This window comes from Protopterus annectens, chromosome 7.part0 (genome assembly GCF_019279795.1).
Source record: "Protopterus annectens isolate FY-2018-M chromosome 7.part0, PAN1.0, whole genome shotgun sequence".
NCBI lineage: Eukaryota > Metazoa > Chordata > Ceratodontiformes > Protopteridae > Protopterus > Protopterus annectens.
In genome coordinates, this window is record NC_056739.1 from 1,742,478,027 (window position 1) to 1,742,495,159 (window position 17,133).

Genomic DNA, 17,133 nt, shown 5'->3' on the forward strand with positions numbered 1-17,133 from the left:
CCAAAGTGAAAAAAGGAGCTTGATGGAGAAAAGAGCATAGTAGGGAGATTCTATATTAATAAAGGGAGATTAGTTAGGTAATAGCAAGGCTACAACTGAAAAAACAACTAAGGAAATTTAGAATATAATTGTACTTAGCTTGAGAGATTTGGTGAAGTGTCTGTCTCTGGAAGTAGCAAATGAGATCTGAGGTAAAAGTGACAGGAGCATTGTGGGTAGGGAGAAGAGCTTGAGAGGTTTTGGTCCTTGCGGGGTGCAGTACGGCTAAGTTGGTTCCAAGTTTTGAACCAAACCCACAGGTCAAGGAATAAATGAAGATTGACAACATAGATCTTGCGGATTTAAATTCTAAGGCGTGGATAACTGTTAGTTACCCACCCCCAGAGAGTGTCACATCAACAATGACATACACCCTAGATGGATACCTCACCACACACACACTCGCTCTGTTTTGGGATAAATGAAGAGAGACTTCCCACCGTAAATCATTTGGTGCTCATCTGCCAAGACTATTAAAAGAAGACCAATAAAGCATCCTATATTTCAACCTAACTGAAGGCTTCTGGTGATTTTTACTCACATCATACTCTATTACACAGGATTTTGGCAGTTATGGAAATTTTCATCCACATCCTACTTAACTGATCATAATTTTACTACTTAAAGCATTTCTTCTAATCCCAAGCCAGACAGATGAAGGACCCAAGACACAATATAACTCCAAGACCACTATAAGGATCCTGTAACATCTCAAGCATAAGTTCTTTTCTTTTTCATTATCTATAATGACTAGAAAGAATTATCAAATTACCTGTAAACATGACTTAATATACCATTGCTGGACATTTACAACAATAGCTGTTTCTCCTATATCATATTATATATTTTAAACTTTAAAACTCTTGTGGCATTTGCTAGATTCCCAACCTTTTTTATTTTAACCCTAGCTAATAAAAACCAAAAATAAAAGAAGCTTGTACATTGACAGTTATTACCCTTGACCAAGCGTCCAAGGATTAGATTTCCTTTTCTTTGTAACTATCATCAGTCCAACATTACATATATTGCTAAATTCCTGCATTCCCTTAAACCTAACTCCTCCTCCTGCCCTGAACATTATTTGCATGTATTGTTCTCACAATTTCCATTTATTTCTATGTAATCTGCTCTTTCCCTTTTCTAAAGATTCTTTCAATTCTATTTCTTTTATAAGAGATACTTAAAATACATATTCAATACTCAATATACAGTTGGTTTAGACTTCGATTTCCATTTTCTAGTAATTGCTTTTTTGACCACCAACAGAATTAAACTTAATAAAGCCTTACTATATCTAGGCAATTCAGATCCTGTGTCCCAGCTCAATTTGCTCCTTCCCTTTTCTAACAATACCGCTTCCAGTTATTTTATCTCTTTAATAATATTCAATACTTCAAATACACTTTGTTTAGACACTGATTTCCATTTTCTATTAACTGCTTTTTGGAAACCAACAGAATTAAACCGAATAAGGCCTTACTATGTCTAGGCAACTCAGATCCTGTGTCCCAGCTCAATAAATCACTTCCTTAGTTACAGCATCTGCTCACCCAATATTTCTGACACAGCATTCTGTAGGGAATTTTTAAAAATATGTCAACTCATTACAGTCCCAAACATATGTTTCCAGTTACCTATTTCTTCTCCATCACACCTCCAACATTTGCCATCTACCTTAGGAAAAATTCTTTGAAGTCTGCTTGGGGGTATAAAATAACTATGCAAACACTTCCAAGCAAAGATCCTAAATTTTTTGAACTTTATAGATATATACTAGGCAAACGACCACCAGGGCCTTTATAAGACTAGCTGTGCAATTGTGTCCATATATATAATAGACATTTATTATGAGGGGTTATGTTAGTAAGTTCCTTTGAAATCAAGGTCAACATCAAAAGGTTATTCAAGGTAGTGAAAAATACCATCAGGAAAACAAAAGTTTCCCATGAACTTAGGTTGACATTAGAAGCTAAGAATAATTACAAATCCTTCTTTACTTATATCAGGAAGTTAAGAAATAACACCTAACAGTGCTCTCAAGTTATTCACAATAGCAATACCTACTGTTATGCAGTGGATAATTGCAAATGTATTAGCAAATAAATTCAGTATAAATTTCACCCCAGAGACATCTCTACAAAATCCATGTATACATAAGGATCTCAACCCTCTAGCATCACAAAAGAACACTTGTAGAAAGTACTCTTCAGTGCAAAAATTACATCCTCTATGGGAGCTGATAATGTACCAGGCTATCTGCTAAACAGCACTAAACATGCATTGGTGGACCTGTTCCTAAACTATTTGATTTCAGCCTGTCCAATAGCTTTGTTCCCAAGGTTTGGTGCACAACAGTTGTAATGCAGCTTCACAAGGGTGGCACCATCATGTACTCTGGGAATTACAGACCCATCAACCTGACAAGCCTCATTTGCAAAATCATGGAATGGGTCATAGCAGACCTTATAATCTAAAAAACTCTTATACGTCTTGACCCCCATCAGTCTGACTTTGTTTAGTGAATCTGGTGATTTTTTTTGATTGAATAACACAAGCCATGGACATCAGTCATACTATTCATACAGTGACCTTGACTTCACCAATTGCATTTGGTGCCCTACCACATGCCAACAATATCAACAAGCTAAATGTACTCCAAACTGATCCCTGTGTAGTTAGATGGATAGCTAATTGGCTAAGGGGAAATAACCCATATGGTGAGGGTGAGAAGTGCATACTCAGACAGCATAAATGTAACCAGTGGGGGTACCACAGGGATCCATGCTAGGACTTCTGCTATTTGACATATACATCTCTGATCTGCAAACTAAAAACGGAGAAATCTGGTTTAACAAAGTTTGTTGATGATTGTAAAGTGGACTGGGTTTTATACTCAAATCCTGTTCTGATATGTAGAAGCTACAAAGCAAACTTACACACATTAATAGCTGGTGTTCTGAAAATGGACTAAAACTAAATGGGAAAAATGCATTATTGTTGCATTTTGTTAAACAAACCCTCCACCCAACTTATAGTATAGAAAACATCTCACTCCAAAATGAAGACTTTGTGAGAGACCTTGGAATATGGGAAGTTAACGCCTTCTCCTTTGATCATCATGTTCATAGCTTCATAGGTGGTTGCTAGTCTAAAGACCACTAGGCCCCTCAGAAGCCAAGTCACGCAACCCAAATGTGACCCTCAAATATGATTTAAATAGGGGTAATATACCAACTGCCTCTCTCCTTCAGAGACATAGGTGCCAGACCAGGGGTGAATTTCCAATTACCCATCCACTGGTCCAAGTTGCACTTAAATAGGGCTAGGGAGGAACTCTGCTTCACATGGATGGAGATGCCTCTCCAACATGTCCTGTTTATGTTGCTAGGTCTTTTGATCTAGTAGTTCTGATGCTGTTTGTTTTGCAGGTGTGCTATTTGGCACATCTGATTGCAAAGAGTATTTCCTCTAGATCCAAGTAATACCTTAACCCTCTGTATTTTGTACTAATCAAGTCCATCACTGAATACAATGTCCCCTTTGAGATGCATCTTACTAAACACATCATGCAGCTGGAGAGACCACAAAAGTTCCTGACAAAAAAGTTCATGGGCCTAAAGGACCTGTTCTACTAAGAGAGGTTAGAGGCCTTGTCCCTGTATTCAGTGTTCTACAGTCCTCTTAGAGATGGTCTGTGCCTTGTCTTCTGGGCTATTAAGGATCCAACAGCCTAAGACCTCTTGTTTCTCCACAAATCAAACAGTCCGGTCAGCACTACAACCAGAGATATGAACCTGCTTTACCAAATAAACAAATCTTATTGGAAAAAGATTTGTCACACAAGGATTACCCATTGTCTGGAGCAAACTTCCTCTCCAGATTAAGTAATGTGGCACACTATTTTCCTTTAAGAAGGAATTATACAATGGTGTGATTCATAGTGTCACCCCAGAATAACTTGCCAATTGCTCAGTGAAAAATAAGGTAAGGTTGAATGGTGGATACTAGCAGAATGTAAATTGCTACACGGCCCAGTTGTCTGGTACATTCTTTGATGCAATGAATACTGAAGGAAACCTGACATCAATATTTGGTTTCTAACAGGAAAACATGATATTAAGAAATAGAAAATAGTGGCAATGCTGCAGGAATATGCTGGCTTTCAAATACTGATGTTCATCAACAATTAACAGAAGGTGTACAAGATTTTAACCTAAGAGGGGAGTAGCTCTGACACAGTGTGCTATGTTCACATTTGAGAAAGCATGACCAGATACCACGGTCATACAGATATAAGATAAAACCTGGAAAAGTACAGCAAGGAACTCAACTGTTAGTGAAGATGAATTAATGCTAACTGCAGTGTAATCTGACTTTGCTGTCTGATAATATTCAGGCAGAGCAAAGATGCAAATGATAGTTCCCGATATCAGTTTCATTTCTGTCCTGAAACTATACAGCTTAGGTAGTGGACTAGACACATTATTAACAATGTAGGATAAACAGAAATAAATGATATAATTCAAAAGTTTAACTTAAAAATTTACTAGGAAATTTAGCTTCAAACCCAGATTAGAAACATGAAGACAAAACAAAAGAGAGTAAACTGTGGGCTATATCAGTGGTAGGTAGCAGACAATGTGAAACATATTATTGATACTACTGACACAAAAGGTAACATTTACAGCAGGTGATCCCAAACTGCATGGAGAAGATACAAGTTAAATTATAAGCACACTGAATATCAAGTTGTACCCTGTTTCAAACACCTGAATCAACTAAAAATAAACATGGACTGCTTACACTGTAAAGCATTTCTTACTATCAGAATAAATGTACAAACAGAAGCATACTACATTAATATCAATTTGACTGAAGCTGGAATTATTGCTATGCTTCTCGGTACATAAATTTATACCTAATTAATAATAGTTGTGTATTGGCATCAGTGGAACTGAATTAGAAGTACTTCACCTCTTCTAGATTCAATATAAGAAAATGAAGCATTTGATAAAAATTCATCTACAGTGGATATAAAAAGTGTACGCACCCCTGTTAAAATGCCAGGTTTTTGTGATATAAAAAAATGAAAGCACAATAAATCATTTCAAAACATTTCCCACCTTTAATGTGACCCATAATCTGGACAATTCAATTGAAAAACAAACAAATCTCTTCAGGGAAAAGAAAAACGTCCAATAAACTGGTTGCATAAGTGTGCACACCCTTAAACTAGTGTGTTGAAGCACCTTTTAATTTAAGTATGCTGTAAGCATTCAGTTTTCTTGGGTAGGAGTCTATCAGCATGATAAATCTTGACTTGGCAATATTTGCCCACTCTTCCTTGCAAAAGCACTCCAAATCTGTCAGATTCTGAGGGCATCTCTTGTGCACAGCCCTCTTCAGTTCATCTCACAGATTTACTATTGGATTTAGGTCTGGCCTCTGGCTGAGCCATTCCAAAAGTTTAATTTTCTTCTGGTGAAGCCATTCTTTTGTTGATTTGGATGTATGCTTGAGGTCATTGTCATGTTGAAAGGTGAAATTCCTCTTCATCTTCAGCTTTCTAGCAGACACCTGAAGGTTTTGGGCCAAAAGTGACTCGGATTTGGAAATGTTCATAATTCTCTCCACCTTGACTAAAGCCCCAGTTCCAGCTGAAGAAAAGCAACTCCAAAGCATGCTACTTCCACCATCATGCTTCACCATGGGGATGGTGTTCTTTTGGTGATGCAAAGTGTTGTTTTTGAGCCAAATGTACCTTTTGTAATTGTGTCCAGAAAGTTCAACCTTGGTCTCATCAGACCATAACACATTTTCCCACATGCTTTTGGGAGACTTGATGTACTGTTTTGTAAACTTTAGCTGGGCCTGGATGTTTTCCTGTGTAAGAAAAGGCTTCCTTTTTGCAACCCTACCCTATAGTCCAGACATATGGAGAATACGGGAGACTGTTGTCACATGTAGTAAACAACCAGTACTTAACCAAATGAGGAGAGATGAAAAAAGTGAACTACTAAACAACCAGTACTTGCCAGGAATTTCTGCAGCTCCTTTAGTGTTGCTGTAGGTCTCTTGGCAGCCTCCCTAACCAGTTTTTGTCTTGTCTTTTCATCAATTTTGGAGGGACGTCCAGTTCTTTTCAATGCCACTGTTGTCCCATATTTTCTCCACTTTTTGATGACTGTCTTCACTGTGTTCCACGGTATATCCAATGCTGTGGAATTTTTTTTGTACCCTTCTCCTGACTGATACCTTTTAACAGTGAGATCCCTCTGATGCTTTGTAAGCTCTCTGCGAACCATGGCTTTTGCTGTAACAGTCAAATGAGTAAATGTCAGGAAAATCCTACTAGGACAGCTGAACCTTATTTGGGGTTAATCAGATTCTCTTTAATTGATTGCAGGTGTGTACCTAAGAAGACTGAATGCTGTAATTAAATCAAAAGGTGCTTCAACAAAGTATTAGTTTAAGGGTGTGCACACTTATGCAACCAGCTTATTGTACTTTTTTATTTTTTATATTTTTTCCCCTAACAGATTTGTTTGTTTTTCAGTTGAACTGTACAGGTTATAGGTCACATTAAAGGTGAGAAAAGTTTTGAAATGATTTATTGTGGTCTCATTTTTTTATATCACAAAAAAAAAACTGCATTTTAACAGAGTACACTTCTTATATTCACTGTATTTGTTTGTTATATACTTATCAAAGCACCCAATGTTAACCAATGATCCTTTCTGCAACTATAAAATGTTTGCATTTAAAACTGGTGCTGTTATAGACCAGCAAAAGAGACAACTTATGAAATTAATTTTAATGTCCAGGAAAAAGTTCACATGCCTTGTGAGGCAGTTAGGGAGGATTATACTGGGAAATAATTTCAATTTGGCATGGCCATCACTTAATAGTGAATATGTGTGCTGCAACCAAGCTCACTTTACTAAAGTGGCACTTGACTTTGTGACAGTGTAAATGGGGCATATATTTGCATTCTATATGGCAGCTGTCCAATGGCAGAATAGAAAATAAGCCTCAACATTGGGTATATGCATGCATCCAGCATACACAGCACTGGTAACAAATATACCTAGTGAGTTATAGTGCTGTGCTCTTTAAGATATTAGTAATCCATGTTATATTAAAGAGGTGTGTCACACGTTTTCACTGTTGTCACTGCAATTTGCATGTGTCTGCCTAGTGCCATAAATCAATCATTTCATCCTGATGAGAAACATGTCTGGAGGCATACAGTTATTTCATACATATGGCCAGCACTAATATTTGTCACAGCCTGCAAATGTCAGTTTTTAAATAACTTTTCAAGGAAACCTTGGCCAGTAAACTATAGCTGTGTAAGTTGCACTAACCCATAACAGTATATGATTCAATTCCTCACTGTTGCAGTAGCCTTTAGGTTATATTGGTTGTGTCATGCCCACAACACACCATTGGCCATCTTCCAAACATTCTGTCTCACTCCCGCACTTCCACGCTGACTGCAGATTGCACAGCCCTGTCAAGGAAAATCAGAAGTCAAAGTGGAAAATCTTCATTTATCATCAACCTGTGGGTAGTCGGATCTGGATCAGATCCGAGACAGCCGCTTCACTAGCATCTGATCCAAGCTCCAAACTCCACCCCTTACCCATAATGCCCCTCTATCTCCTTCCTTCTGTCAGATCAAGTTTGCTGACTCATAAAACATAAGCCCAATCCAAAAAGACCATCTCACTAAAGGCTCTTCTTAACCTGACCATGTATGAACAAGAAAGCCGCAGAGGCGCCCCTCTCCTGTATACCAGAGCAGTACAACAGTGATAAGGTCAGGGGCAAGGAGGGAGGGACGACTTATGGCAAATCAAGTACAACTACTCAGATGGAATGTTATGGTGAGTACATAACTTCTTTATCTGAAGTAGTTGACTTCATTTGGTCATCAACCTGTGGGACAAAGTCCCCAGCTACCAAACACCTGGGTGGCCTTCATGGAAGTATATTCCGGAGCACCACAGAGCCAAAGGATGCTCTACCTCTAGATACCATGTCCAGTTTGTAATGTGAAATAAAGGTGTGAGATGAAGACCAAGTAGCCGCAGAACAAATATCATCCAGAGACACCCTGGACCAAAAAGCTGCAGACATAGGCATGGATCTGGTGGAATGTGCTTTAACTTGACCCAGAAGAGAAATGCCTTTGTCTACATACACCTTAAGGATACACTGAGAGATCCAGTATGCAATAGTCACTTCCTGAGATTGGTTTACCCCAGAAAGTGTCTAGAATAAAAAACAAATAACTGGTCAGACTTGCGGAAGGACTTAGTTCTGCGTAAGTAGAATCTCAATTGTCTATGTATATCCAACAAATGCAATTTATATTCGCCCCTTCTGAAAATTCAGAAAGAAAACAGGGAGATTAATTGTCTGATTAATATTAGTCTCTGAAGCAATCTTGGGTAGGAAATGATGGATTAATATGTAGAGAAACCCTGTCCTTATGGAAAATCGTATACGGAGGTTTGATGGCTAAGGCCAGAATCCCTCCTCCACGAGGTGATAGCTACTAGGAAGGCAGTCTTCCAGGACAAAAACTGTAAATCTACTGATGCTGTGGGCTCAAAGGGGGGAGAAACCAGAGCCTGTAAAACAAAGGTAAGGTCCCAAGGAGGTGTAGGATCTTTTACTGGAGGTCTCAAGAGAAAGGTGCACTTCAATTAGGTTTTGAAAAGTCTGGAGGAAGCCAAAGATGCCATGTTCTCCCCAACGTGGAAATTAGAGATGGCAGCCGGTTGTACTTTCACCATAGAAGAGCTAACGCCCTGCTGAAAAATATCACCAAAAATTCCAATACTGCCAGAACTGGAGCCGTGAAAGGATCCAAGTCCCGCTGAGAAGTTCAAACAGAAAAACGTTTCCACTTGCTATGATATAGTTTCCTGGTAGACGACTGGTGAGCTGCCACCAAAATAGTCTTAACTGGGGAAGATAATCTGGGAGTCCTAATAATAAAAGGGAACTGGAGCAGCCAGGCGGTGAGCTTCAGACTGTCCAGATCTGGGTAAAGAATCCCCGAAGGGTGCAAAATGAGATCTGGAACCAGATCCAAGATCCATGGTGGAACTACAAGGTGAGACCAAAGGATGGGGAAACCAGACTTGGCAAGGCCAGAAGGGGGAAATGAGGATCACCTTGCTCCACAGCCTGCAAGCTTTCTGAAGAAACTTTGTTATGAGAGGTAAAGGGGGGGTAAGCATAAAGAAGACTGGGAGGCCAAGCATGGATAGGAGCATCCCTGGGGTTCCTCCTGCGGGGGGGTTCAGAGCAAAGAACTCACTGCTCTTCGCGTTGGAAGGAGATGCGAAGAGATCACAGCAAGGCCGATCCCATACGAGGAAGATCTGGTCCGTTACAGAAAGTTCAGAGACTACTCATAAGGCATCAGAATAGTCTTGCTGGGTTTGTCCGCTAGTATGCTGAACCGTCCCGGAATGTACGCTGTCACCAGAAACCAGCCGGTGGAAATCACCCATTCCCACACTCTCATGGCTTCGTGACAAAGGGGATAAGTCCTGGTTCATCCTTGTTTGTTGATGTACCAGACTACAGACATGTTGTCCGATTGGATTGCAGTAGTCCCCAGAAGAAGAAAGGAATGAAGGACCTGCAACACCAAAAGGATGGCCCTCATCTTCAGAACACTGATATGCAGTTTGGTCTCATTCGGGGACCATGTGCCTTGTACTGTTTTCCCAAGCAATGCCCCCCCACCCTAACTGGGATGCATCCTTGGTCACCGTGGTCTGAGGTGGAGTTGCAAGAAATGGGCTTGGTCACCGTGGTCTGAGGTGGAGTTGCAAGAAATGGGCGTCCCTCAACTAGGTCCGGGGAGAGGACCCACCAGCGAAGAGACTCCCTGCAAACTGCGGAAATATGTATCAGATGGTCTAAGGGAAGGTCTACCAAAGATCACTGAACAGCTAGTGTCCACTGTAGCACCCGCATATGTAGACGTGCACACAGAAGAAGAGTGATGGTGGTTGCCATGGATCCTAGAGCTCAGCCCGCAGCACTGTCTCCGCCAAAGAAAGACTTGACTGGTTGACTTGAGAAACATGAAGACGTAAGTTCTTTACCCTCTCTGGGATGAGATAAACCCTCTTCTGGGTGGTACCTAACTGGGCCCAGATAAATTCTAGAGTCTGGACTGGGGTAGGAGATGATTTAGCTGTGCTAATCATAATCTCCAGATGATTTGCTAATGTCAGGAAATAATCTCTGACTTGCGAAAGTAGACTCATGGTGGGGGCAGTGAGGAGCTAATCGTCTAGGTACAGAAAGACCCAAACTCCCTGAAGCCTCAGGTGAACTGCTACAACTGCCATGACCTTGGTGATCACCCTGGGGGCTGTGGTGAGACCGAAGGGAAGGGCTTGGAACTAATAATGATTGGCCCCTATCCTGGAGCATCTGTTCATCTTTATATGATAGTATGCATCCTGGAGATCTATCGAGTACATCCAATTGTTCTCCTGCAGGTAGAGCAGGATGGAATGCATAGTGACCATCCAGAATTTTTCTTTGGCAACTGTCAGGTTTAGATTGGAAACATCCAGAATAGGTCTTAAGTTCCCCGTTTTCTTTGGCACCAGAAAGAACTTGGAATAGATGCCCAATCTGGATTGATCTGGTGGGGAAGGGTTGGATGACTCGCTTCTTTAGCAGCTGGTCTACTTTGAGAGCTGCCACCTCCCTTTGCGCAGGTGGGACATCTGGGAGGTGTCTTGGGGGAAAAGGTGACTCTAAGAAGGGGACGGAGTAGCCTCTGGGTATAATTTGTAGCACCCAATGGTCTATTGTAACAGACTCCAACTACGTCAGGTGCAATGAGAGATGACCCCCGACTGCCTCCAGAGATGAGCAGAAAGGCAACCCGTCAGGCTGCTGTGTGGGTCTGTCTGAGAAAGGTTCTCAAGACCCAAAATTTCTCAGACCCCCTCTGCCTCTGGGCCGGCATCTATCATAACCCCCTCTGCGGGAAGATGAGTCCTGAGTGTCCCGAGAGTACTGAGATTTCCGGAACCACATCTTCTTCGTCCCTCGCTGATCCCTTGAAAAAGATGTTTGAGGGGCAGAGAAGCGAATCCACATGGCAGACTGTGTCTTCCTGCTCTTTTCACTTTGGACTAGAGTCTCACGCACAGACTTCCCAAACAGGAAAGAACCATCATAGGAGGTGTTAGCAAAAGACTCCTTGAAGGATTCAGAGAACTGACATAGCTGGGGCCAGGCGTGTCGCCTCATGGTAATGCCAGAGCCAGCCGCCCTTGCTGCTCCTTCTGTAGCATGAGAAAGGAGGCGGATGGACATATTGGAAACCACTTTTAGAGTGGCTATCCATGCGGAGAAGGCCTGTTTCTTCTCCAGCAACATGGACTCCAGGGGTGACTCAGCTACCTCCTTGACTAGATCCCACTGAAGTTGAATAACATGCTCCAAATAATTCAGCGCCCTTACAGAAAGGGTAGCTGAAGCATAAACCCGCTTCCCTAGGTGGTCCATAGGTCTTGACTCTTGGTCAGGAGGATGGATCATGGAGCTCTCCAGAGCGAGCTCTTTCTTTGTGGCGGCTGCCACCACCATCACATCTCCCAGGGACCCCTTACTCCAGCTAGTCCTGTCAGAGGTGGGCTAAGGACCTTATCTGGACATCTAGGAATTGGCTTCACAATGTCTGGCTCCTTCCACACCTGAGATGTAATGAGGTCCACAAGTGGATCTGCGGGAGGGGACACCTAGGAAGTAGATGGACCCATGCCGAAAGCCTCCAGGAACACTGAATCATTGGGGGTTGGCTTTTGGGCAGACCCCCCCCTTTGACGAAGAAGTTCCATGATGTCCCCAAAGGAAACATCACTGGGGGGTGATCTGGGGGAGCCTTCCCCTTCCTCCAAGCCAGTGTCATCTGTGAGGGACACTGGAGAGATGTCCAGGTGCCTTTTTTTGCACGACCGTTTGTGGGGAACCTCCTTGGTGGGACTCTCCATGGGGGACTCACAAACCATCTGTTGTGTTCCAATGGGAGCTATCTGGGGCAAATTGGACATGGGTTGTCCCAAAGAGGACAAAATGGTTGGAGCCGCACCGAGAGCCGAGGGAGTCAGGGCAGAATTCGAAGAGGAAACAGTCAGGGGTCTCGACCCAATCGAGAGGACCCTCTCCACCATGTTAAATGCCGAAGGGCAGTGAGCTCCCTGGGATACCAATAAGGAGGACAATTTCCTCAGTTCCGATGGGGGAGTTGAAGCTGAGCCCCCCAGAGCCGAGATACCAAGGGGGAGACTGCACTCCAAAAAAACTCCCAAGGGTATGGCTCCAAGCGCTCGGATCCGAACTAGTTGGATCCAACACACTCAAGGCAACAGCTGGCATCAAGCATTGGTGTCGACCCCCTGGCCCCGAGACCTCTCGGGTCCAAGGGCTCCAAAACCAGAGGTCAGATCAAAGAAGGAGCAATGGGTGTAAAAAAGAGATGTGAACCCCCCGCTCTAGAGGGAGATGGGGTTGGCAAGACTCCCAACTGGATCTGGTTGTGTACAAATTTCCGCATCACTTTATCCATCTCAGCCTCACTTAAACTGCACATAGAGCACGAAGAAGACGCCACCGATGCCGGCCTGGAGTGCCGGTGGTGGGAAGCACTAGATTGCAGTCTAGACTCCTCCTGCTATGGAGAAAATCTGGGTGAACAGAGTCGGGGGGTATTAGGCCTCAGAGGATTCCTAATCTTGGGAGGAGGACCCACTGGAGCAGAACAGTCTGTCGACCTCTTCCTCTGCTTATCTTTCTTAGGTTTATCCTCCTCCACAGGCCTCGAAATGGGAGGTTGAGTCCCAGGGGCCTGGGAAGGGGACAAAACAGTAGCAGCCACAGACATGGCCGAGCTGGTAGTAGCGTGGATGGCCATCCCCAAAGCTGGCAGGAGACCCTTCATCACTAACTTAGCCATCTTGTCTTTGAGGGCCCTCTGGTTAAAGCCCGCACAAATAAAGCAGGCAGTCAGTAAATGCGACACACCTAAGCACACCACACACAGAGTGTGGCCATCAGCTGGAGAGAGCTTGTGGCCATACTATGTGCAGTTCCTGAAGACAGGTTTAGGAATATCTGCCATGCCTTGCGGGATAACACACACCAACACACACACACATTATCACACAGAAATCCTTAGGGGGAACAGAGGACGAGGGAACTACTACAAAAGATCTACACCAAAAACGCAAGGCAGGGGAGGTTAAAAAGGGAAGAAAAGGGGAACCTACACTCAAAGACCCCAAAAAATGACACAACCTACACTCAAAGCCCCACAAAAAAGACACTTACCCAACAATAAGCCTGGAGCTCAGTGACCATGATGCTATGCTTTTCAGCATCAAACAAGATCTGGGGGAAGGAAGAAGATAGAGGGACATTATGGGTAAGGGGAGGAGCTTGGAGCTTGGATCAGATGCTAGTGAAGTGGCCATCTCAAAGTCAATCTAGATCCCACTACCCACAGGTTGATGACCAAATGAAGTCAACTACTTCAGATCAACCTGTTTGCTCAGTGATTTTAAGTGTAATAGTCCTTTCAGAAACTGTTTTACTAAAAAAATGAAGACAGTTCAGAATCCATAAGCAAGTATGCTGAAATAACTGCCAAATGTACCTTGATAAAGGAGTACAAAAGGCCAGAGGCTAGTAACTCACAGAAATATTTGAGTACCTGTGGTACATAATCCCAGATAGGGCCCTGGTTACTGGTTAGGCACCAACTAGAAAAAATTCTAGTAGTGGGATTTCTTGCCTCCTTTAGTACCTGCTACACATCCTCTAATAAGAAGTGCCTAAAAGATATTAAAATCAAATCATCCGGTCAAATAATCAATGATGTTTTAAACTCGGATGTATTAAACTCCCTGCCTTGTGTGAGTAAATCTTCAGAATTACCCTGGATATAAGAGTAAAGGGTGGAGATACATAACAAAACAATCCCATTTAAGGGAAAGAAAAGCATCTGTTAAGTGTTCTGTTCTGAAAGGAGACAAAAAGATCTATCAGAGGTGCTTCCCACAACTGGATCAATTCCTGGAAACCTCCCTCATCCACTTTTCATTTGTAATGGTCTCTCTTGGACCTGCTCAGCTTGTCTACCATTATGTTTTGCTCTGACAGAAAGTAAGATGCTTGTAGGGTTAAAAATTGCTGAAGCATTAACTGGTGTATAACAACAACATTTTTAAAAGCAAACATGTTTCTAACGGCACAAATAACTACTGGCTATTCAACATTAGGTGCTTTGACAAATGCATAGTAAAATAAAATACTTGATTTTTTATCAGATGCTTCATTTTCTTACACAGAAACTAGCAGAGCTGAAATAATTCAATTTCTCTGATGGCAGTACACAGCTGTCATTATTTAACTGTGAATTTAAATTCCTAGCAATCACAGCCAGAGATTGATTGTGTGTGTGTGTGTGTGTGTGTGTGTGTGTGTGTGTGTGTGTGTGTGTGTGTGTGTGCAAGCACGTGCAATGGAGAAGGGTCAGTCTGCTTTTCTACTGTGTGATGTACACTTTTTTCCTGTAGTGAAGGTCCAGAGTACTTTTTATCATGTAGAGAAGGCTCAAGTAAATGTATGTGTTTTGAGGGAGGCTTTGTGTGTCAAAATCTGTGAATCAGTGTTAAAGTGGAATAATTCTGTTTGTGGGTAGATATGACAGCCTTTGGAGAATCACTTATGAGGCAGCCACCTCCATTCTTCTTGGTGAAGAAACTATCTGCCTTACTTTTTGTTTTAGCTATATGTATGTACAAATGTAATCAAGACTGGCACATTACAGACACCAGTATTGGGAGACTTCAAACATTTTGTAAGATTATTACTTAGCCTCCACTCAATGTGGGTTCAGAGCATGTATGTTCACAGCAGACCTACTTCATTTTTCCCAAAAGAAGATAGTTACACCTATCAACTCACATGACTAAGTTAATGACATCTTATAGAACATCAGATATTTCCAAAGTAAATCTTTCTCACCTCTAGAAGCCATGGTTTTAATTTCTTGTCCAACAAAATGTCAAAGCCCAGGATCTCAAAGCAGGCATTTCCAACCACATGAATAGGAAAACATGTGCGGTAGTTGTGCTTCAAAACAGGATAAGCAGAAATGAGAGTCTTTATAACCACATCTTCAATGTCTTCCCACAGCTTTACTGTGTCAAAACCATGTTTCTCCATCCAGATCTTCAGAGTTGACAACTTCCTGTCGATTAAATAAACGTTAATAAAAAGAGTACCAGATATTTCTGATACAAGCGGTGTTATCAGCTATTTTTTGTATACAACATTGCTAAGTGGATATTAGTGAAATGGAAGTTATGTACTTAACATAAAGCCGGATGTTCATCATCCCACTATGTCCATCTTATCTGTTGGGTGATCCACACGCAGTGGATCTAAGCAGGCAACTTCTTCAGCCACTTACACTCATTCTGCTGCTTGAGCTCCTTACTTCTCTCATAATGCACCTGTGTTCTCTCAGCCACTTAGATCAATTCTGTCCCCTGAAAGACAACATGCTGGTGATGGAATAATCAAGAAAAAGACTTAGAGAGTAGGCTTTGAGCTTATGTCTATCAGGTCTATTCAGAAGCTTGGAAATAATGATTTGGGAGGGGAAGATGGACGGTCATATCTAACTTTCATCAATGCTTCTATTACACATAAATACTGTCTTATATTTAAGCAAATAAACTGTAATGGTGTGTTGTACCTCTATGACTTCAGGTTAAGATGAATGGATTGGGATAATTATACAGCATTACGGTAAGTACCTGACTTCCATATCTTGCATTATCCCTGCCATCCACCTCAACTATTGAGACAGAATCTCCAGCTACACCTCGGTGGCATCATGACAGGATACCCTTGAAGGTGGCGGAACTAAAGGAAGATCTGGACACAGACATCATATCCAGCTTGTAATACTTGATAAAGGTGTGCACTGTTGACCACTATGCAACATAAATGTCATCAATAGAGGAGTTTTTGAAGAAGGCCATAAAAGTTGTTATGGTCCTTTGGAGAATGGGCCTTAAGTTTTGACTGCAGGTTTTTTTTTTTTTGATGGAATAAATGTGTATAACACAATCAGAAAGCCATCTGCCCAGACTAATCATGGAAACCTTAGAATCTAGCTTTGCAGGGGAATAGGACACAAAGAGTTGATTGTCCCAGCAGAGGTCTTTAGTATAGTGTAGGTAAAAAATTAAGCTGTCTATGAATATCCAGAGAATGAAGCAGAGACTCTCATTTTTTGGATGGTTAGGGAAAAAGACCAGAAGGTAGATATTTTGATTCAAAGCTGTTTCAGAGCTCACCTTAGGTAAAAAGGAGGGGTTAGGTCTAAGAAAAATTCTTAACTTGGTGAAACAAGAAGACAGCAGTCTGTAGGAAAAAGCATGCAATTCTGAAATCCTCACGGCCAAAGTTATGGCAATGAGGAACAGTTTTCCAAGAGAGGTTTAAACTGCAAGAAGAGGTAGGCTTGAAAGGGCATTGAGTGTGTCTGTAAACTCAAATTCACATCACATGCTGAAAAGGCATCTTTTGTGGGGGGATCTCACAAGAAAGGTCCCTTTTAGAAAGTGGAGTAACTAGAGTTAGAGACTAATAAGATTGCTAGAAACTGAAGGAAGGGAAGTCAACAAGGACCTAGTCCTTGCTGTACTGCCTAAAGTTAAAATCTTTACCATTTACTCTTGCAGATATTTCTAGTGGTGTTTTCTGGGAGGCTGAGAAAATCCAAGTGAGCCCGGAAAAAAAGGAATAATCACTGGCCATTATCGGAATTGGAGAAACCATGTGGTTAGTTTAAGTGAGGAAATGTCGGGGTGAGCCATGCCAAACAGGTGACACACCAGATCCAGAAGGGAATCTAGCAGCCAGGACTGTTTCTTGAGCTGAGGCCACAACATGAGGAACCAAATTTGCCTAAGCTAAAACGGGGAGATGAGAATAATGGAGGCCATGCACAGGGATGCTTTCTGCAGG

The 17,133-nt window shown here is 42.0% G+C and overlaps 1 protein-coding gene across 1 annotated transcript in view; it reads right to left on the minus strand.

Moving 5' to 3' along the window:
• The window catches only part of LOC122807215 (tubulin polyglutamylase TTLL13-like), a 2,572,017-nt gene that overhangs the window by 727,638 nt on the left and 1,827,246 nt on the right, over positions 1–17,133 (minus strand). Inside the window, exon 9 of the mRNA XM_044078283.1 lies at positions 15,118–15,343. Coding sequence (XP_043934218.1) covers positions 15,118–15,343 — 226 coding nt within the window. The remainder of the gene's footprint in view (positions 1–15,117; positions 15,344–17,133) is intronic.